Here is a 22,605-nt window from a genome sequence, read left to right on the forward strand (position 1 = left end):
TTAAAATTAAATTTATTAAAGACTTTAATCAGTTCGCTTAATTTAATTCTCTAGTTTTGTAATGTACTTCCTTTTTCCTATGCCGTTAGACTAACATCAGCTCAGAAAAGTTCAATTTTAACAAAGACATTTAAAACATAACCTGTTTTTGTTTCGTTTGTTTTTTAAATGAATGTAATAAATGAATAAATAAATAAACAAATAAAATTTAGATACTTTTATATTTCACCGGTTCAAGTTAATTCAGTTATTTTATTTACTTATTCAGTTTTTTTTTTTTTTCAAATAGATATCACCAAAAAAAACTTTTTTTTTAAAAAAAAAAAAAGATGAATTAACATGCAATTGTGACGTTTTACATGTAACTTTATCGCATGCGCCGGCAAAATAGAAAACTACCTAAAATAGTTATCAACGTATAATTTAAAGAATGTTTTGTGTACAAATATATGGCTTGTATTAGGTAAATAAAACAACCGTTTTGGTAAGGTGCTGGGCTCATAGTAAAATAACTAAATATCTGTTTCATCCTACTTGAAGAGGTGAAGAGGTCACGAAAAATGTTCTGAAGGTTCTGGAGGACGAAAAGATCCGAAAGCGCAGGCGTATTCGGATCTTTTCGTCACTAATCGTTGATTCGCTATATTGGAGGCAGGAGTTTGTGCGTAAACAGTACGAAGTGCAAGCTTGTTTACTCTTTTGCGAAGTGCATATCCTGTGATCACGTCTCTCAATTTCATTAATTGGCTGTAATTATTTCTTCTAATTTTGTAGAATTCTAAAGTATAGATTAAAACATGGGTTTCGTGCTGCCAAAAAATTATTTAGGAACACTCTTTCGATTATCAGGTAAATTAAACATTTATATGCATTAAAAACATAATTCCGTTTCATTTCACATGTAAATGGTAATTAAATTTTTATCAAATTTTTGTAAAAGTCTTCTAGAAATGAATGTTTATTGCTGTATTCTAAATTAACAAATTTCTTCAATAAAGTGTCTATAAATTATTTTTTAGAATTGATTTACAGTAAGAGATTTTGGAATTGACTTACAGTTTACTATTAATCATTATCAATTTAAAGACACATGATAAGGAGTTTGGGATTTGAAATTGAACTACAGGGGGATATTTCCGAATCGTGATCTGTTGCTCCAACTACAATCGCCAAGGTGCCAAATTATTTTAAACTTGCAAATTTAAAAAAAAAACAAAACAGATGTAGATGTTTGCCCGGGGGTGGCTATGAGCTATACCTTTCGAGTTGGTCCCTTTCTGTGATGTTATTTTTTAGTTTATCGCGGGCCACTGCTCGCAAGTTTCAAAGACTTTGCGATTGATTATTTAGAAATTATTAAAATAAATAAAAAATACAAATAGAAAACTCATTTATCAAAGTAAAGGTGGCTAAGTTTGTTCTGGTAACCATGTCAATTACTGTGTTAATGACACTGCAAATTGTGCTGAGGAATGAATTACTTTTGATTTTTTATAGATTTCTTATAATTGATTTAAAAACCAATTAACTAATAAAATCAAGCAAGCTTTACATATGAAGTTCATCAAGAATTTTGTTAAAGAATAAATATTAAGTGAGCATTTGAAGCATGCTGTTAAACTTTAAATTATTTAGTATTTTTTGGAAGATTTTCATATTGATATGCACACCAAAATAATTGACAAATTTTGGCATTTTCAGAGCAGTGGCCTGTGAGAAACTAAAAAGAACATATGAGAGGACAAACTAAAAAAGTAAAATCTTAACCATCGCTGAGCAAACCACATAAACTTTTCACAAAATTTTGCAAATTCAAAACATTTTGCCAGAAATGAATAGGTGAAATCAGATATGGATACAGAAATATCCTCATTTCTTAATTTCTAATTTTTTATAGGATTTTAAGTTTTTTTTTTCCTATTAAAGAAAGAAAAAGTTTTATTCATCAAAATCACATCATATTTTGTGAAAACTTCTCCTTTAAAGTTTTTCAGGTAGCCAAAAGCAAGGAAATTCAACTATTTTTTCATTTTTATTTTATTTCTTTGAATACATTTTATGTTATTTAATATTTAAGTGCGTTAAAAAAAATAAAAGTAAAGTTGGTGGAGAGCTATATTTTTTGTTGACTTTTTACTTGCACTCCATTAACCGAAAGAAACCGCTTTTTTAGTGAGAGATTTCCGTATTGGTACTTTAGCAAATTTAATTTCCAAGTAATTGTGACTTCCAGAAATTGGCATGGTGAAACTAAAAACTTAAAAAGTAAAAATGTTAACCTATGTTATGCAAGCCAATATGTAATTTTCTTTAATTTATTCCAAATTAGACAAATCTGCAATTTCATTTGGAGCCTTGTCGATTTCAGTACGCACGAATAGGTTTCGATATGGAAAAATCCCTTTTTTCACTCTTATTTGTTTCGGGGGTCTTAACATTATTTTTCCAAAATATCTTTATTAGTATGTCAGCAGCCTATTGTACACAATACCCGTAATAATTATTTCCACAATCAATGGTATCAAATCCATTAGTTTGACTATTTTTTTTTATATCTTCCCAAAATGAATAAGTACATATTTTTCTATTGTTAAGATTTTCTATTTGTTTTTGAAACTTTAATACTATTTTTTCATTTATAATTTTTTTTTTTTTTTTTCAATTTAAGTTACAGTTATGTTTGAAAATTGCTACACCATGTAAGGTATTATAATTAATTACTGAAATTGTGTCACATTTAGATAGTAGTACAAATAAACATGCACAACAGTGGTACATTCATAATTGCTTTATAATTATAATTGGTTATATGTCTTAGTTCTATTTACATTTCATGTAAGTTTGATTAATTTCTTCATAGTGTAAAAATTTTCACAGACATGAGTGTACAGAAAATTTAAATTACATAGAATTCAGTAAAAATATGTAATTAATAAACCATTCCCATTAAATTAAAACTTATTTTAGACTATTTTATTTACTGTTAACTGCTTCAATTAGTTATGTTTTTGTATAAAAATGAAGAGCTTTAACTTTTAACTAAAGGTAATTTTTTCTTATTAAGAATAAAAGAAATCTAAATATTTTAAGATGTAACTTCTTTATAAATCAATGCAACAAAGGATGCAAAATAACTAATTTCTACTTATGTAACTCTAAGGTATGAAACATCCATTTCAATGTATCAAATGGGGAAGTTAAAAAATTAGAAATAAAATAAATATATCTCTGAAGAACGGTTCCTATTGTCACAGCTTCTAATATTTGTTACTGTTTTAATTTGTACTGAAAATTTTCTTTTACAAATAAAAAAAATCTTTCAGGGCAACCGTTACTGAAGAAAACAGTTGGCATCAGGTCAATCTCAAATGGATATCTTTTGTCTGATACTCACAAAATGCTTCAGAAGACTTCTCGAGAATTTGCTGAAAAAGAACTGCAGCCTGTAGCAGCTATGATTGATGAGAAAAAGATATTTCCTAAAGATCAAGTAATTAGAATCTTAGATTAATTTGTTTCCCCTTATATCATTCATTTCCTTTTGATCTATGCATTATTCGAGATAGAATAGATGATCTTCATAATGTTTTATAACTTTGCATTTTATAAAATTTTGTGTTATATTGATACCCTCACATATCATTTAACTTATCAACTAAATATTGTAATATATTACCTGGAACTGATCATTGCTGCCTTCAAATAGTTTTTAAATACAAAAAGTTTAAAATATAAAAATATCCACTTAAAGTATTTATAATTAGAGGAAAAATTTATTCTATCAAAAGCATTAGAACTAAAAACTAACAATTGTATCAATTTTGGTTTGCTTTAGTGTATGTATAGGTAATGTCTTGTATGGAAGATAGTAATTTATAGAATTGCATTGTATAGATCTTTTTTATCTAATTATTTTGAGTCTTAAAATAATTTTTATATTCCATTGAATTCTAATTTTCCCAAGAAGTTTGTAGTGTTGTGGTGTAATTAGAATTCATTGATTAATTTACTGTATGTATAGTTACATTTGAATGCCCTATACGAAAATTTTAAACTGCAATGTTTATTTTATATTTACGCAGGATGTTCTGCTATAACGCACATTAGTGACTCAAAATTAATAATTAAATGAAAGGAGATACTTCTCAAACTGTGACCAACTTTTCCACATGATTTTAATCCTTTCTTCACTCATTTTGAAACTAATAGTAAAGGATCAAATTTTAAATTGTTCTTTCTAACTTAATCTTTTAATATGTGGCTACAAATGTGTATAATTTTTTCCTTCACTTTTTATAAGGTTTCCAAAAATATGTACTGGAACAGTTGCTACAGAACATCCTGAATATATTTTTTGTAGTATTATATATTTCAGGGTTGACAGATTTTAGCCTGACCAAAATAATGCTGGTTATTATTATTTTTTTTATTCACTTAAAAGAGACTGGTTTCATTAAAAAAATACCAACTTTTATTAGAACTAATATTTTTCAATAACCTTAATATGAAATGGGTATAAAATTGTCAACTAATTACTATGTTGATGTTATTGTATGCTAAAAACAAATTGGAGCAGCAACTTTTCACTTCTGAAGCAGTTTGGAGCAACATCTTAAACCTTTGAAGCTTTAAGAACAATAATTTTAAACTATTTGTAGCTAGAATTAGAAATCAACTTTTTTAATGCAACATAAGTGTATGATATACGAATAAAGCAAAATTAACTATAATTACCAGTTGTCCAACTTTTTAAGCAAAATATATGAACTATTTCGAACAAATTATGAACAGTTTTATGGAAAATGCCTAATTTACAAAAGATGTAGTACAATTTAAAAAATAATAAATAATTATTCTGAATCAATTTAGAGCACAGCAAGGATGAATTAGAGCATGATTGAGGAGCGATTTCGGACACAATTGTCTGGTTTTGAATGTAAACATGAATCATCAATTTAATTACAATAATTCAATTAAAATTAATAATCAATTTAATTACATTAATCAATGAAATTAATAACATAACGTACTTAACTCAAATTATTTAATTGAATAATCCTCAATAAATAAATTTAAAATAGTAATAATTGGAATTTAAATTTAAAAAAAATATTTGCAACTGGACCTTTTTCAGAAAAGGTAAGGCTTTTTTGCAACCTTGATGTAAGTATCTAAACTGTTCTGTGTCTTTGTGAAATATTTGTGCCCCCTAATGGGCATGATTTTTATTTTTTATTTTTAGTTTAGATACTCAAATTAATAATGGTTATTACAGAACACATTGTATAAAAAAGTAATGAACATGTTTTTTGTCCCTTCTACTTTTATATATATATATTGAAACATTTCTTTCTTTTAAAAGATAAAAAAGTTAGGAGAACTTGGTATGCTTGCCATATCTACACCTGAAAAATATGGAGGTGCTGGTTTAGATTATTTAGCTTATGCAATAGCTATGGAAGAAGTATCTAGAGGCTGTGCATCTTGTGGTGTGATCATGAGTGTCAATAATGTAAGTATTCACATTTATTGTGGTTTTAAATATTATTTTTCAGGATTTTTGAATTTGATTTTAATTTGCACCAAAAAACCCTCCACGGAGACTAGTTTGTAGAAAAGTTTCCTTGTCTTCTTGGTTGGGTTCAGCATTATAAGACTATGGAGTAGAACAGTGATAGTCGTAAACTCAAAATTTGGTTGGCTGTTCAACACCTGTTATTAAAAAAAAAAAATAAATAAATAAATAAATTTAAACTGAAATATTCAATGTGCCAAAAATATATAGTTAGGTGTAGTCTGTCTATATAAAGCTTCTACATATATTCAATAGAAATATTCAATGTACCAAAAGTATATTATCTGTCTATATAAAGAAAAAAAAATTAGAAAAACTTGGAGATGCTGCTATAAATTATTTAACTTATGTAATTGCTATGGAAGAAGTATCTAGAGGCTGTGCATCTTGTGGTGTCTATATAAAGCTTCTCACTGCCAAGTCTAAAGCCATCTGCTGCTATGGAAACACGAAATACATATGAAAGAGAGGAGCTTTAGGATAGACTAACTAAAGAAGCAAGATTCCCTTTCTCTCAGCAACCTGAGCCTATACCTGTCTCTCATATTGATCCAATACCCCTACTTGAAATAGTTAATCCTCATAAACATAGTCATCACTGCTGTAAATGAATGGTGAAGATAGTTATCTTTACATTGACTGACTATAATAAGCAATTTTTTTATAACGATAATGTCTTGTTTTGTTTAAAAAAAATTTAAGTTATTTGTTTTTCATTTCTTTTCAATTTATCATTATGACTTAAGTTGATATTTAAGCGAACACTACACTGTTAGTCAAACTTTTTCATTGCTAATTCTTCATCCCCATTATTAGAAATTTAAAATTTATTAAAGTTTAGAAAAAAATAAGTTCAGGTAAACTTAGAGAAAACCATGGAGTTTTAAATGTTGAAATTTTTTTTTTTATAATATTAAAATGCAAATAAATCATGATAGGATTACACTATCGGAAAAGTTCTCCGCCAGTAATTTGTTTGAATTTTAATATTTTGAAATTTTTTTTTAAACATTTGAAACTCTATGGTTTTTTCTAGGTTTTCCTGGACATATTATTAATGCCATATTATATATTATATTTCAGCAGGGGTCTGTCCAGGCCGAATTTACTACCGTTTAGAGGTACCTTCACAAATTCAATTTTAGGTAAAACGGTAGTTTCACAAAGTCAATTTTAGGTAAAACGGTAGTTTCACAAATTCAACTTTAGGAAAAATTTCACTAAATACTTTTTCTTAAAATTTTATTTTTGCATTCCTTAAGAAACGATAAATCTATATTTTTACCATGTTTTTGATTTTTTAATGTAATTTTTAATTTTTCAAAAATTATGTCTAAATTTTCACAAAATAGGTACCTTTCAGAAAAACCTAGACAGACCCCTGTTCAGGAGTAATATATTTCAAATGTAAGTGAAGATTTTTTCTTTTGTAAAGTCTATCACATTATTGAATATTACTGTAAAAAAACATAAAAACAAAATGTGTATTGTAAATTAAGTAGTTTCTAACTAATCATTTTTGAGTACCATTATAACAGAAGAAGTTTTAATTTAAAATTCTCACTTTTTAAATATTAATATGCTTTGCTAATATATTATTAATATTCTACTTATTTTAAGACATTTTATGAAACTTTTTTTTTTAATATTTTATTTCTATTTTAAATTTTGTAAAATTGTAGTGTGTAATTGTAAAAAATCTTAAATGTAAAATAAGTATCCTGAATAAAAAATATAAATTAAACTCTTTAATTTTGTACTGTGCTATACTACTTTACTTATCTTATCGGACCAATTGAAAAATGTAACTTTAACAGTTCTATCACTTAAAGTCAAAATTATGATTGTAAATAGAAGCGGGTATGTTTATATATCAGTACCTGTCTATACTGATCAACTGAATTTGCCTAGGTACCAGTTCTAACTTAAATTAAAAAGTGGTGGCCTGGAGGTAGCTGCAAGTTTGTTGTACTCTGTGATTTTTTTTTTCTTCTAGTTCCTTGCTACCCATTTGCTGCCAAAACTTGGCAACTATTATTTTAATGTGTGTATAGATATAAAAGTTTTCCCATGAAGTCTATAATGTTGTGCTTCAAAATAAAACTAAATTTAATCTTATAAAATCCAGCTGTTTTAAGTGACATCTCTTTATTTTAATCTATTTCTTTTTTCTTTCTTTCATAGGCCACATGAAATAATTAATTTTACCTTAATCTCTTTTGTTTTTCTCTTTATGCTTTTATATTTTGTGTTTCATTCTATTGAACAATAACAAATGAAAGAACATTAATAAATGAAAGATGAAAAAGAAATTGGTAATTGTTTCATAAAATCTAAAAAATTGCTCAAAATTACAATATTATAGTTTGAGGACTATTTTATTTCAGGGGATTTCAGATAAAAGCAAAAAACGGAATTTTCATGCAAGTATATCATTCGTGTGTATTATCATTTAATAATACATTCCAGGCTTAAGATAATAAATAATTATGTGCTGATATAAAATTAATTGCGTACTAATTTATTAATTTATAAATAATTATATTGACACAAAACATTTAGTAAAAAAAAAATAACCTATTGAGAAAATAGCACTAGAGCTTATATTTTTCTTCATTTCACATAAAGGAGGCAATTATTAATTGAGAATCCTGCCTTGTTTAGCACATTAAACTATTGAAAACATACATAAACATTAAATTTCTTTTAATAAATACTATTATATGATTTGTAGCAAAAATATCAGTAACATGATTTTTTTAAATTATTTGGAGAAGAAAAACTTTTACAATTGGAATCACTATTATAATCTAATCTAGCTTAAGCCCTGTAAAACATATGTAATTGTAAAGTAGAAACATTTAGTAACTCCTTAACATATAAAATTGCAACTTTAGTTTGAAAAATACTTGATAATAAGCAACTGTTAGGATAATATTTATTTTTCATTTACCAAGAATTTTAGCCTTTTATAGCATAAATAACAAGACCATTATTTTTTAAATTATTTATAAAAGAAAATAAATCTGCGATTTTTTATACCTTTAATAGTTCTCACGAATTAGACACATTAATCAGCATAATCGTTAAAAATGTAGAGAGCAAATATAGTGATAAGTTCAAACTCTCAATTACTCAGAGACAAGCTTGCAATGAGGCAGTCCAAAAAATTAAAACCTTGTTCAGCTGCCAGTCCTCTTCATCATACCTACAAATTCAACAACTAGAAAAACTAGATCATCGTATTTCTACACTCTCAGATAAAGTTGATCCAACACATATTAAGAACTTAGAGCGACAAATTATTAGGATATCAGACCAGCTAGATGAGCTTACACAATCTTGCCATACTCCAACTTATAGCGAAATCGCCAAGAGACAGCTTCCTCCCGCACCTATTATCATCACTGCTGAAGACGACAGATCTGGTGATAACATCATCAAAATCATAAATGATTCTACAACGCTACCAATTGTGAAGAAGGTTTTCAAGACAAAGAATTTCGTCGAAATTAAGTTTCACGATCATGAGGCAAAGACTAAATTAACAAATAGCATCAAAAATAAGCTCATATTCCACGACAAAGAACAACGCCTTACCTCACTTATAATTCTGAATGCACCAGCTCTCTTTGATGGCAACAGTATATCCAACATCCTCCAGCATTTCAGTGAATCATCATTTGACAATAATACCATCACATACACAAAGTCAATACCTCACAAAAAACATGTTGACAAAAAACATCTCATTGTCAATGTATCGCATAAACGTGCTCAACAACTCCTGAGGACAAAACACATCTACATAGGCCTGAACAGATGCATTGTCAAAAAAAGAATTCTACTTCGACGCTGCTCATGGTGTCAAGGTCTTGATCATTCCACCCACTCTTGCACTCAAGAATTCGCCACTTGCTCTAACTGCGGAGGCGACCATCACACAAATGAATGTCACTCCGACGAAAAATATTGCATCAACTGTTGGCACACCAATACCTTTTTTGGAACCAGCCATAATCCTTATCATCAAGCCTCAGACATCACTTGCCCTGCGCATCGCCAGGCCCTCCTTGAATTACGATCTCGTTCTAATGATTATTAAATGTTACCACCTTCTAGCTATAACTTCTCTGCCACTTCTCAATCTATTTACTTATGTCTCTTGAATATACCTATCGCTAGAGAAACTGTATAAACTTTTTCCTCATTGCAGACGTTTTGTAGCTGACTCTTATTTTTTATTTATTTAATATTTCCTTTCAAAATTCTTGCTATCCAGCCTCCTTGAGAGCCTTACACTTTCGACAGCTGTCAAAATAATCTACTTATGTTTTCCAGTTACTAATCTACATTTACTTTCTTGTACTTAACTAGTGTATCAAAATTCTTATGCGTATCTCGATGTCGCAATGCTCTGCATTTATTCTTTCAAAATTCTAAAATATGCATTTGTTTAAGGCATTTCACTATGCCTTTGCATTTAATGTTGTAAATATTTTCATACTTTAATTTTTTCTTTATATGTCATTTATACTTGCTGCAAATGTAATTTTTTGTGTTTTATGTATGTTTTGTCTGTAGAATGTTTGTTCTACTCTCGTGGGCCCTGAATAGGGCGGGACGAGGTATCAATAAACAATACCTTTAATAGTTAAAGAACTATCACTCTTTTGTTTTGTTTTTTTATTTTTATTTGAGATCCCTGTGTTTGTGTTGGCATAGGATATAGATCTGCACAGGCACACTTTACAACTGATTTCCTATTTGAAGTTTTTGATAAGCTTTCTTCAGTCTCTGGTGAAACCTTTGTCATAGCCCCTGATTTGCCTGCAATGATTTTATTATCTTTGCTGTCATTTTTGTTTATATATATTTTTTTGTTTGTTTGAGTCTTTGTCTTTTAGCAGCAATTGCGCATAACTTTTTTACCACCTCCTTTGATGACACTTTTTCTTTATTTTCTTTTAGCATATTTATTCTGTTTTCTTTTTTTCCTTCCTTTTATTTTTTCTTCTTCTTGGTAGACTTTGCAAGAAGAGTTCAAATTTTGAACAAGATTTTTATCAACTTGATCTGGCAAAAAATCCTTCTTGGCTGGCATAATAAGCTAACAAGGATTATTTAGCAATTAAAAGATGATGTTTGATTGCCTGGGTGGCATCAAAAGTTTGTACATTTAACCTTGTTGTTCCTGGTGATATAATGTTATTCATAAGACTAAAACTTTACTCGAGTTTAGAATAAAGACATGTTAGTAATGAATACCTTCCAGTTCTCTATATATATAAATCCACCACTTAACAATACTATCACCCTCTTTTGGAGGCTGGATGGAATCTGAATGAAATTTTCAAGTGTCTTACTCAAAGAGTTCTTTTTCTTCTCGACAAGACATGTGTCACTATTAATGAAAATTGGGTCATATGTTTAAATGCTAAGGTCTACACATTGGGTCATTACACGATGTAGATTTTAGGAAATCATTTCTTATCGGAATCTTCTTATGCAATAGCTATGAGCAGGCAACATATGCTTTGAAATGTTTTAACTTGATTTCGGTGTTCGAGTTAATTAACTCTAACTTTTTTTCCAACAAAAATTTAATAACTTTTTAAGTGACTGCTTTTGTTTTGTACATCTATAGTTATAGTTTCTTTTTTGTGGAATTACCTGTTGCTGAAATATTTCAGCTTTCACAAAACAAGCAAAAAATCCTTTACAAATTTCTTGTGAATGAAGGGTGCTCCAATTTGGAAAAGTTTTAGATAGTATATTCATTAAGTTTTATATCTTGTAGTGATAGCAAAACTGGCGCAGACTGGTTGGTGATTAATTTACTAGTTAGTCCATCTTCAAATATCTTTTGGCAAATTCTCAAAACGCAATCTATGGGATATTTAAGGATATCAGCTATACTAAACTATTTCATTTACAATAGTATTATTTGTTTTAAGTATACTAAATTGTTCCTTATTTCTTTAAGTTTTTCCAGTTATTAAAACTAGTATAGTTAGCATATTATTTTTTTATTTTATTTCCAATGGCAGATTATAGACAGTAACAGCATACATAAACATCTAAAAATAAGAACAGAAACAAAAGATGCTGCAACAGAGTCTATTAATCACAACATGTCTCTAGCTTCCCAATAGCGTTCAGTGATAGAATTCCCGCAAAGTGCAGGGCAGCGGAAAAGGTGTGTGGAGTCCATGTTCTTACCAGAACTGCAAAGAGTGCATACCGGGGAAGGAACGATACCAAATCTAGACAGATGTTTCCGCAGACAGTCATGACCAGTGGCCAAGTGGAATTCAGCCACCGCTCTTCGTCTTGGGCCATTTCGCAAATTTAGGATAGTAGTTCTCCAAGACTTAGTAGAAGTACAGTCGATAAGTTCTTCATGAGCACAGGTCTTAAAGGTCCTCTTAATAAGCTGTTTGATGGAACAGAAGGGCATAATGTGCGCAGAAGTTTGAATAATTAAGGCCCCCTTTTTTGCTAAGTAGTCTGCATTTTCATTACCCATAACCCCGCAATGGGCAGGAACCAGGGTTTCCGCTACGGTAGCTTTTTTCGCAAAATGCGAAAAGACCCCTCAAAAATGCTAAAATTCAACAAAGCATTTTCGCATTTTTGCTAAAGGATTTTACTAAATTCCATTTTAAAAAAAAGCTTCCGCGAAAAACCATGACGCTAACATCCATGAAAAAAACTTGATCAAACAAGAAGGAGAAAAAATCTAAATACCTTTCGCAAGAAGAACCATGATGCTAGCGTTCACGAAAAAAACGTGATCAAACGAGATGAAGCATAGCGATCAACAAAAATGCCTAGAATATATGAGTTTCACCGAGAAGAAAAGAAAAATGGTGTTAGAGCGGGGGTTGCTGCTCTGTTCAAAAACCAAAATCCGCATTTAATTTCAGTACATTGTGTGGCACATAGTCTAGCATTAGCCGTGAGCCAAGCAGCGTCTGAGAATGCTTACCTGGTAAAGTTTTAGGACATAATAAAAAGAATTCACTCTTATTTTGAATGCTCCCCTGCAAATACCAGGCGATTGAAGAATGTTCAAGATATCCTTGAACAAAAATCAAGGAAATTCATAAAGTTATCAACAACTCGGTGGTTGTCTTTGGGGAATTCAGTTACAGCTCTGGATTGCAACTGGCAAGCTCTTGTTAGTGCTTTAATGGAAGACAAACGTCCTGTTGCTCAAGGGTTGTTAAAAAATATAACTACTTTTTTGTTTTTAGCAACCACTGCCATCATGAATGATATCATGTTCAACATTAATAAATTAAGCCTCATATTTCCAAAATCTAATTTAAATTTTGAATATGTTCAATCAAGTGTGAAGGCTTGTATTTCAAGTTTAGAAAAAATAAAAAATGGCACCGGCACTCATTATATGAGTTTTTTAGATGATGTGCCTAAGAAGGAAAGTGAAAAATTTGAGTTTCAGGGCCATATAATTTTAGATGGATTGAAACAGAGGGAAAGATTCCGTAATTTGATGCACAATTTTTTAAACCGTATCATTGAAAATATTACTGATAGATTGGGAGATTTGGATAAAATCGAAATGTTCAATATATTTATACCTAGCAGGATGCCCCATAGTTCGGAAGAATTACAGCATTATGGTGAAAAGGAAATCCGTTGCATTTTCAATTTGTTTTCGGAATCTCCCAGAAAAGATTTTCAGTTTACAGAAACTGAATTACTTTGTGAATGGGGATTATTTAAACACACCTTAATGCAACAATGTAAAAACATGTCATTTAATGAATTACTTTTATTTTTATATACCAATGATGTGTCTGAACAGTACCTATTAATAACTTCTGTTATAGAGTATTGTGCAACAATACCAATGCACACTGTTGACTGTGAAAGGGGCTTTAGCTGCCTTAATTTGATTAAAACTAATATTCGAAACAGGTTGTTAATCAACCATGTAAACAATTTGTTAATGATTAATATTGAGAGCCCTGAAAGTGCATTTAACTTTCAAGAAGCATTTGTAAAATGGGCAAACATGAAAGAAAGGAAGATTGTTAATTATAAACCAAAATGTTTTGATAAATAATAAATGTGTTTTTTTTTTTTGTTATAGGTATTCTTTTTGATATTCTTGTACATTAAGCTATTCTTTGTCAGATAACTTACAGTACTTGTTTGGTATAAAGTAATTTTATAAGCCTAATGGCATTTTAGCATTTTGCTAAAACTTTTTTTCAGATTTTAGCTTTTTTGCTAATGAATTTTTAGACTCAGCTTAAACCCTGGCAGGAACCCATTGGAGAACAATGGTTTTCTTAAGGGATGCTTGGTATTCAAGTTGGAGGCGGCAATCCAAAATGTCTCGAGTTAAAGGATTATTTAAAGATGCAATGGCAATCAAAGCAGCTCTTGAGTCACAAAGGACAACAGCTTTTTCAAAAAGATCGATATGACACTGTAACTGGACTAGAGCTATTTGGATTGCAGCTATCTCTTCATCTAAAGCAGATCCCTGTCTCACAGGTGCATAAAAGGAAAAAGCCGCGGAGAAAACTCCGGCACCAGCATTAGGACAGTTAGCATATTATAACTCACTCAACAACACAGTGATTGTGTGTTTCCTCTTAATATATTGTGCATAATATGTATAGGGAAAACGCAGGGAATTTTTTTCTCTCCAGATTTGAGTGGTAACCTTGAAATAAGACTTATATGTTACTGTGTAGGAATCCATTAGAATTGTAATGGCAAAATTGAATAGCCAACTATTATCAGATGTTTAAAATTTGTGTACTTTTATTGTCCTGTATATTTTTTTTTCTTTCAAAGTGTCTCAATGAAATTCTAATTCATTTTATTTAGTCTCTGTATCTTGGTGGTCTTCTGAAATTTGGAACTGAAGATCAAATAAAAAAATATGCTACACCCTTTACAAGTGGTGACAGAGTTGGCTGCTTTGCTTTAAGTGAACCAGGTAAACATTTCTAATGATGATAGATTTAATCAAATATTTTGATAATTTTTAATAAATTAAAAAAGCATTTTATTGATGATCACTGTCTTTATGTATCAGGTGAATATTTTTTAAGTTCTGCTGTTTTTTTTATTGGATCCTAAACTATAAAGTTTTTTTTTTAATTCTACATAGATATCAGAAAAAAAGATATCAAAAGACATCAGATATCAAAAAAAAAGTTTCTTGCAATTGGAGAGTTTAGCCGAAAAAAAATTGAGTTTCCAGTTAACCCTTTCGCGATGGGAAGCGCGCTTACCGCTGAGGCCGGCAGTCTCTCTAGCGTGTGTCTCTCCAGGGCCGGAGGGCTTTTTGCTGTTAAGCCTAATTCCATGAAATTACCTAAATATCAACGCATTGTTTAATATTGTTCTGTAGAGTATTTAAATGACATATGCTTTATATATATTTCTATGGATACTTAATTTACTTAAGTTATTTCTTGTTTAAATATATATTTTACACATTTTATTTCCTATTGTACTTATCATTTAATAACATTTAACATTACATATCTGAAAACATTACTATGACTTAAAGTTCATTTTTGTGTGAAGAATTTTAAAACAGGAATATAAAGATCTAACTATCCACTAAAATCTTAACCGAAAATCGAAAGTAGCGAGAAAAAAAACCCTACCCTGATTACTGTAAACAAATACCACGCGCGAATTTAAAGAGCCGTCATAAAACATTCCTTCCCCCTAAAAACCACATGAATGTACTCTCATCTTGACTAGAAAGTCAAATCTACATGTATCTGAAACCATATGGACATACAATGCCATCTTTTGGAAGAAATTGTATTTTTTAAAACGTTCCGAAACGCTGGCACAAATGAGTGACGGCCGGGGTTAACTCTCTTGCACGTGGGTGTGTCGGCCGGGAAGTGAGCGTGTTTCTTGCTGGCACGTATATGTGACAGTCGGCGCGAAAGGGTTAAACTACTTTATAAACATAACATTAATTTATTTTGCAAAGTTTTTAATTTTGTAAATTTGGCTATGTATCTTTAGCAATCCACTTTTTGATGCATAAAGATATAATATTCTAAAATCTAGAAGAAAAAAAATTTGTTATTTTTGTTTGAGCTAAGACATTCATTTGGAAGATAAAATGTCTATTTGTGTAAGCCGTTTTGATAATTTAGCCCAATTGGCCTCTTCAAAATTCTATTGATTTTTAACTCTCATTTTATTATATTTTAAGGAAATTTAATTCTTATACCTAATAATGATAGGATGACTTGAGCCACTGTCATATATAATTCCTCTGCTGGTATTTTTAATGATATCAGAAGCAGCTAGTATCAAGTTTAAACTTCTATGCAAATATGTTATTACTATAATGCTCTTATTCTAATGGAAATTGGCTGGAATGTCATTCAATGAACGCCAAATCATCTGAATTCAGGATATTCTTTACTGGCATTATTGAGATCGTTGAATTCGTTTTTTTTGCGATGGATATTAAAGTCACCACATAAAGCTGACAGCGTCACCCACGTCAAACAACCACAACCCGTTTATGGGGCGGGTCACAATCACACACAAAGGAGAAAGAACATAGAACACAGAGAGAGAGAGAAAGAAACATCCATGCCCTGAGCAGGATCCGAACCCGTGACCAGCAACTCCGCAGTCAGGCACGCTAACCACTCGGCCACCAGGTCGGCATCTTCCAAAAATTGATCTATGTATTCTGTGCTCATATATGAAGAGAAAATAGTATTGTTTTTAAAAGTGGATATCAAACTGTTTGCATTCATTTAAAGCATGGAAATAAAATTTTATTTTTAACTGAAATAGTAAATTCTGTATATCCTAATGTATAAGTCATCAGTTTCTTATTTTGGTTTATGAAATAGCAAATTTTTTGTATGACAGGTGTATAAAAGATGATGGCTGAATAAAAAATAAAAATTTCTATTTTGTTGAAATACTTTAAAATTTGAGAATTTTGAATTCTTTTAATGGGATTAAAGAATAGCTTTTATGAGACTCAGTAGATAAGGTAGAATCCATTATCTGTAATGGACTCTGTATGATTACACTGCTAATGGTTATTAAATCCGACATAAATTTTACATTGTTATATTTTTCGCTTTATGGTATATTTTGAAAGGTTTTATTATGTTATATTTTTTAAATACTCTTGAATAAATTATCTCAACTTTTCTTATTCTTGATTTCTTTTTCTGAATGTAAGTTAAAGTATTGCTTCTAAAAAATAACCTTTACGCATAACGAAGATATGATGAGAAAAAATACAAAATTAAATGTTTATAACGTATTCAAAATAGTTTTTAAAGTGCTAAACTGATAGAATTATTTATATAAATTTCATTGTTTATAATGAGTAGATATTTCATGATCAACAAATCTCCAAGTTTATTACTGTTGTATTTGACCCCTTGGTTTTCATAAAATTTTGGGGGTTTCAGGGCTGATTGTGCTCTGGAAAAAATCTGGATTTCCGGAATTTTCGCTGACAGTGATCTGGAAGTTTATGGAGATCGAAGGTTCAGACATTTCAAAAAATCATTGATCACAGAAATTTCCGGAAATCAAATTTTCAAAGGTGGAACTTAAAAACACAGTTTATTTTGTTTGGTTGTAAGGGAGAGCCAGAGAGATACTTTATAAGCTTATATTCATAATTAATATTCATTTTTTATCAGTAAATAGTTATAATCATCAACTCAAGAAAGAAAGACCTATTTGTAAATTTTAATTACTTATAGTTAATTAGTCATCATAGGTATGTGTAAATGGTATAGTTATGTGTAAAATTTTAAATATATTTTAAGTAAACTAAGAAATATTGAGAAAAATGTAAAAAACCTTGTTTAAATTTTTTTCAATTTAAATTTTTTTTTTTTTTTTTTACTCATGAAATTTTCCGGAATTTTGACTTGAGCTCACAATCACTCCTGGGGTTTGAAAAGTCAACTTAATAGTATTACTCTACAGTATTTCTATAATTATTACTTGTAATTTTGAATTTTCAAACAATATTAATCACTGATGTTAAATAAATAGATTTTAAATTTCATAGGGAATGGTAGTGATGCAGGTGCTGCATCAACAACAGCTACATTAGAAGGAGATTCTTGGGTTTTGAATGGAACTAAAGCCTGGATAACAAGTGGTTATGAAGCTGAAGCAGCTCTAGTTAGTAGCTTTTTTTTTTTAACGACTTACCATTAGAAATTAAAAAAAATTTTCCTCCGTAAGATTCTAATAATACAAGAAGATCATTTATGTATTGATAACACTGGGGAACAATTTTTTTTTTTGTTTTCTGTTGCATGAGATTTTTTTTACCAGATCTTAGATACTTTCGTGCCTCGGATTTCAAATCTGTAATCTGTTTCACTTTCCCAGCTCTAGATTTTTCGAAAATGCCATTTTTAGTCTATTATTTTTTAAAATATACAAGTTTAAAAACGTCATATTAGGCATGGATTATATAAATGTTGCATGAAATTTATTGGGCAGTTAGGACACATCATCAGGATTAAAATTGCATAGAAACCTATTCCTGAAAATGTGTCGTTTGTAGCTATTATGAAATATTTCTTCATGCGCTTTGAAACAGATCATAATAGGGAAATTCTCCTAGCCGCCTATGATGATCTTATAAGGCATGGGTTTGTTTGCAATTTTAATTCTGATGATGTGCCTTAACTTCCCTACAAGTTTGCCGTAACATTTAAATGCCCCTCTTTTATCTATACCGTTTTTAAACTTGCGAATTTCGGCAAGAAATGGACTGAAAATAGCCGTTTTAAAAAAATTTTGCCTTAAGAGCAAAAATAATTTCAGATTTGAAATTCCTTTGCTCCAACTAGGCAATACCAAATATTTGCATAAATGCAACGGAAAAGTTGTTCCCCTGTGTAATTTATAAGCATCAAAAAATCCTAAAAGCTTATTCTTTTCTTATTTTTAATGACACTAATTTAATCCGCATTTATATTTATATCAATCTGCTTTGTTTTAAAGTAAATTTAGCAAATTTTATTTCAAACTCTACTTCACATGCTTTTATTCATCTTAAAATTTATTTATGAAATTATTTATTTTATTAAACTTATTTATTTTTAAAAAATTTACGTTACATGTTTTTTTCTAGTTTAAGTGTCCCATTTATATTTCTCTCTTTTTTTTAAATTTATTATTCTTCATGTCATCTGACAAAGATGGTACTAGTTTTAATAATTTGCATTACATTGCAGCTATCAAAATTCAATTTATATTAGCAGAATTCAGTTTACTACATTTTTGATGTAACAAAATATTAATTATGTAAGAAGTCCAACCTTTCCGGAGGCAATGGCACCCCTCTTCTATGAATAATGCAATCCCTGGTCTAAACTGCCCAAGAAACCTCTCCTCTACAATAGCTAGGCTACGTACTAGACATTTCAAAGGTATGAAGATCTCACACACCAATATAAAATGCTATCCCATCTGCAAGTACTGTCCTCATTTGCAACTAACTCCAGACCATATTTTTGACTGCCAGGCCATTATCGGCTCCCGCTTTCAACTTGGAGCACCCCCATTGAAATTCTCCTTGGCTATCGGGCTCCAGAGCTTGCAAGTCTTGTTATCAAGACTTTTGGAGGACTCTAATCTTTTCACTTCACTAGCACTGTATGCATAGACACGACAACAACAACAAAATATTGTTATGTTATATCTTTTATTTTGTCTATTTACTTTAACGTATTAAAACTAATGTTTTTTACTTAAAGAATTTATCTAGCACTGATATTTATCTTAGCATTGGTGAAATGAAATTCAGTTGATTATTAATTAGACAAAATAGTACTTTTCAAGTAAGAAAATTAAATATGATGGAGGAGAAAAAAAATCGAAATTTTTTTTTACCTTGTCTATTCATTTGAATACTAAGTGACTAGACTTATTGCTTCAATTATGTCATTCTCTTAAAATCTAAAAAATTTAATTCAAGAATATTTAGAAGGAAGCTCATTACATAGTTTCTATATACAGTAGGTACATCTGGATTGCAACTACCTTGTAAAAAATGAGGAATTTTACAACCGTCATTCATTAAATTCACTGTGAAGGTGTAGAAGAATAAATGCAGAATGCAAGAAGCTGTTCTTTGCTCCCAACCCCCTCCTACCTACTTGCCATATGTAAAATTTCTTGAAACTGTTTAATTAAGACTCTTTCTAGTCAGAACTTTTCGCAGTTTAGTTCATTAATAAATAGCAAATATTTTTGCATTAATGCCTGACACCCATGTGCACAGGGATTGGAGGTCATAGAAAGTTGCTGTGACCTCCCAAAGATTTGCACTATTCAGCAAATTTTCCTCGGCCATTTGGCACGTTTACGAAAAATCATTTTCTTTTATTTTATTTGAGAAACACTAATGAAACTATGCAATAAATAGCAGAGGGAGTTGCCTTTAATGTAATTAAAATAAAATATAAAAAAATATTGTTACATAATAATTAGAGTATTAAAAAAAACGTAAGATTAAAGAGATTAAGAAGCATATTAGAAAGAAACTGCGTCAGAATTTTTGGGAGTTGACAGGCATAGCGAGCAGCAAGCTAAGTCCCCTTGTGATTGTAAAAGAAAATATTAAGAACTTAGCACCAATAGAAATTACATTAAATTGGTTTAATAATTTTACAAAATTCCTTTGATGCTACACAAAAAAAGTAGAGACTAATTCAAACTGCAAATTATCAATAATAATTTTAAAATTATCATTTTTATTTCATCTGTTTATATACTGGTTTATTTTATTTATTGAATTATTAATTATTATGTATGTCAAATGGAAAAATTTGGCATAGAGTCAAATATTTGTATCTACTTTATTGTTGTTCACTTTTCAACAAATAAATAGATATCTTAGTTGGTATGTCATTGGGCTCATGTCCAAGAGGTTGTTACCAAAGACTTCCCATATACTAAATGGTGACTAGTGCACACTACCCATGTCAAGGTCACAAAGTCCTCTCAAGTTTTCATAGCAAATTGATACCCCTAAAGGTACTGAATCGTAGGTTGATCATGCTCAGATTAAGTTTACATTCTATGGCTGGATGGTATGTGAATGTGTCCTCCATGTAAAACAGATTGTAGCGTATATGTGCGACAGAAGTTGAATTCTCGGCCATATATGGCGCCAGTGGAAAACAAGGAGAAGCACACCCCACTGCCTTAAAATACGCTTGTCAGTATTCTCAAATAGCATAAGACAACAATTGCAGCAAATAATTATATTTTAACTAATTTCAGCAGACTTTTAATTTATAGTAAATATTTTATTCTTTCTTTTTACTATTTGGCTATTGAAACTGTATTTTTATTTTTAATCAAGATTCTCAGAACACATATTTTATTTTTATCTGGTACTCTTGAGATTTGCCGATTACTAAATTGTTATTCAATATATGGAATAGTAAAAAATAATGTCTACATCTTAGCTGCGAATAAATTTCTTTTTTTTTTTTTCTTTTACATTTCTTTATCGACTGGTTCATATTTTTTTAATAGAATTTAAGTAAAGCGTTTCTTCAGCAGTTCTTTATGTGTCACAAAGTGGTAATTGCTGATTATATTGCAATGTGGTTAGCATTGCACTCCAACCACCTTTACTTCCCCAACGAACTAGTACCCATTGATCTGATGCTGGGAAGGCTTCAAGTCTCTAGTGAGAATCGAACCCCAGTTCTTTACAACATTTCAATGCTTTACCCATTGACCAATCGCAGTTCATTGACAAAAATAATTATGGTTAAAATCCTTAAATCAGTAATATATTGGTAATAAAAAATTACATATTGTGAAAATATTAGCAACAGAAGGATTTTTTATTGAAGATCATTAATTATGCACTTATTAATGATTTGGTTAAAATTTGAATTTTCATTCGTCAAAATGGGAATTTAGTCAGATGTCTGCATTTTTGAAATACCATTTCCCCCCTCATAACTTTGCAGCGCATTTGCTAATACCAGTTACACACCTTAGGTGTGTAGCACATATTTTTAATATAATAGGAAAGGGGGTAGAAAATGGTACTCTTTGCATTTACACACATTTTAAAATGAAGTTTTTAAATTTTTCTTTGTTCTAAAATTAATTATAACTGTGTCCAGTGGTCAAAAGGAGCACACAAGTATTAAAACTACTCTACTACTTTTTTGTTTGTTTTTGTAGTGTTGAGTGCTACTTTTTAAGAAAAGTAGTGTAGTGAGAAATGCTATAAAAAATAAAACTAGTTCGTAGCAATTACTGACAACTACTTTATACGTTTGTTTATTAAGGAAACAATGCTCAAATTCAGCTAATTATTTATTATTAAAAATCTTCGTAGGTCTGTCAGTGGATGCTGCGAAAATGTCCCTACATCTCAGCACTGATAAGAATCCTGCACACTTAGAATTACACCTTGCTAAGATTAAACTAGCTATTATGAATAATAACTCATTTATGGCTTTAGCCTCTCTTTCAAATGCGAATGTACTTCCATGAAACATTGATGTTAATTCAGTAGGAAATTTTTTTTTGTTTTTTGTACTTCGTTTCTTAGAGAAAATGAAGGAGCATTAAAAGCCTAACAAAATTTAAAATATTTGAAAATTTCCTAGTATTTCTTAATTGAATATTTGCTGTCAAGAAATGTATAAAAAGTCGAAGTTTAAAAGAACAAATTTGTAAAAAATAGTTTAGCAAACTAGCTCATTTATACAGGAATAAATATTTCCTAATGATTGAACAGGAATAAATATTTTATAATGATTGATCACATTTGAATAAGCCAATTTTTATTCTAAACTATTTTGAACATGGTTGTAAATTAAGTTCTCTGGCCAAGTTCATCTTCTAAAAGTAGTGAAATAGTGACTACATCCCTGAAGTAGTTGTAACTGTAGTTGACTACACTTCTAATAAAGTAGTTGTAGTTAACTACAAAAATAATTTAATTTTTCTAACCACTGGCTGTGTTG

General features: G+C 29.8%; 1 protein-coding gene across 2 annotated transcripts in view; it reads left to right on the plus strand.

Moving 5' to 3' along the window:
- The first annotated feature begins 425 nt into the window (after positions 1 to 425).
- The window catches only part of LOC107450516 (Activator-recruited cofactor subunit 42), a 35,912-nt gene continuing 13,732 nt past the window's right edge, over positions 426 to 22,605 (plus strand). The window contains exons 1-5 of one of the 2 annotated variants that reach the window (XM_087168991.1): positions 426 to 849; positions 3,324 to 3,490; positions 5,363 to 5,512; positions 14,447 to 14,558; positions 17,655 to 17,770. In XM_087168991.1, coding sequence (XP_087025117.1) covers positions 798 to 849; positions 3,324 to 3,490; positions 5,363 to 5,512; positions 14,447 to 14,558; positions 17,655 to 17,770 — 597 coding nt within the window. In that variant the 5' untranslated portion in view covers positions 426 to 797. The remainder of the gene's footprint in view (positions 850 to 3,323; positions 3,491 to 5,362; positions 5,513 to 14,446; positions 14,559 to 17,654; positions 17,771 to 22,605) is intronic. The other variant, XR_015435861.1, reaches the window with a different exon arrangement.

This window comes from Parasteatoda tepidariorum, chromosome 8 (genome assembly GCF_982258835.1).
Source record: "Parasteatoda tepidariorum strain Cologne lab strain chromosome 8, Ptep-v5.0, whole genome shotgun sequence".
Lineage (NCBI taxonomy): Eukaryota > Metazoa > Arthropoda > Arachnida > Araneae > Theridiidae > Parasteatoda > Parasteatoda tepidariorum.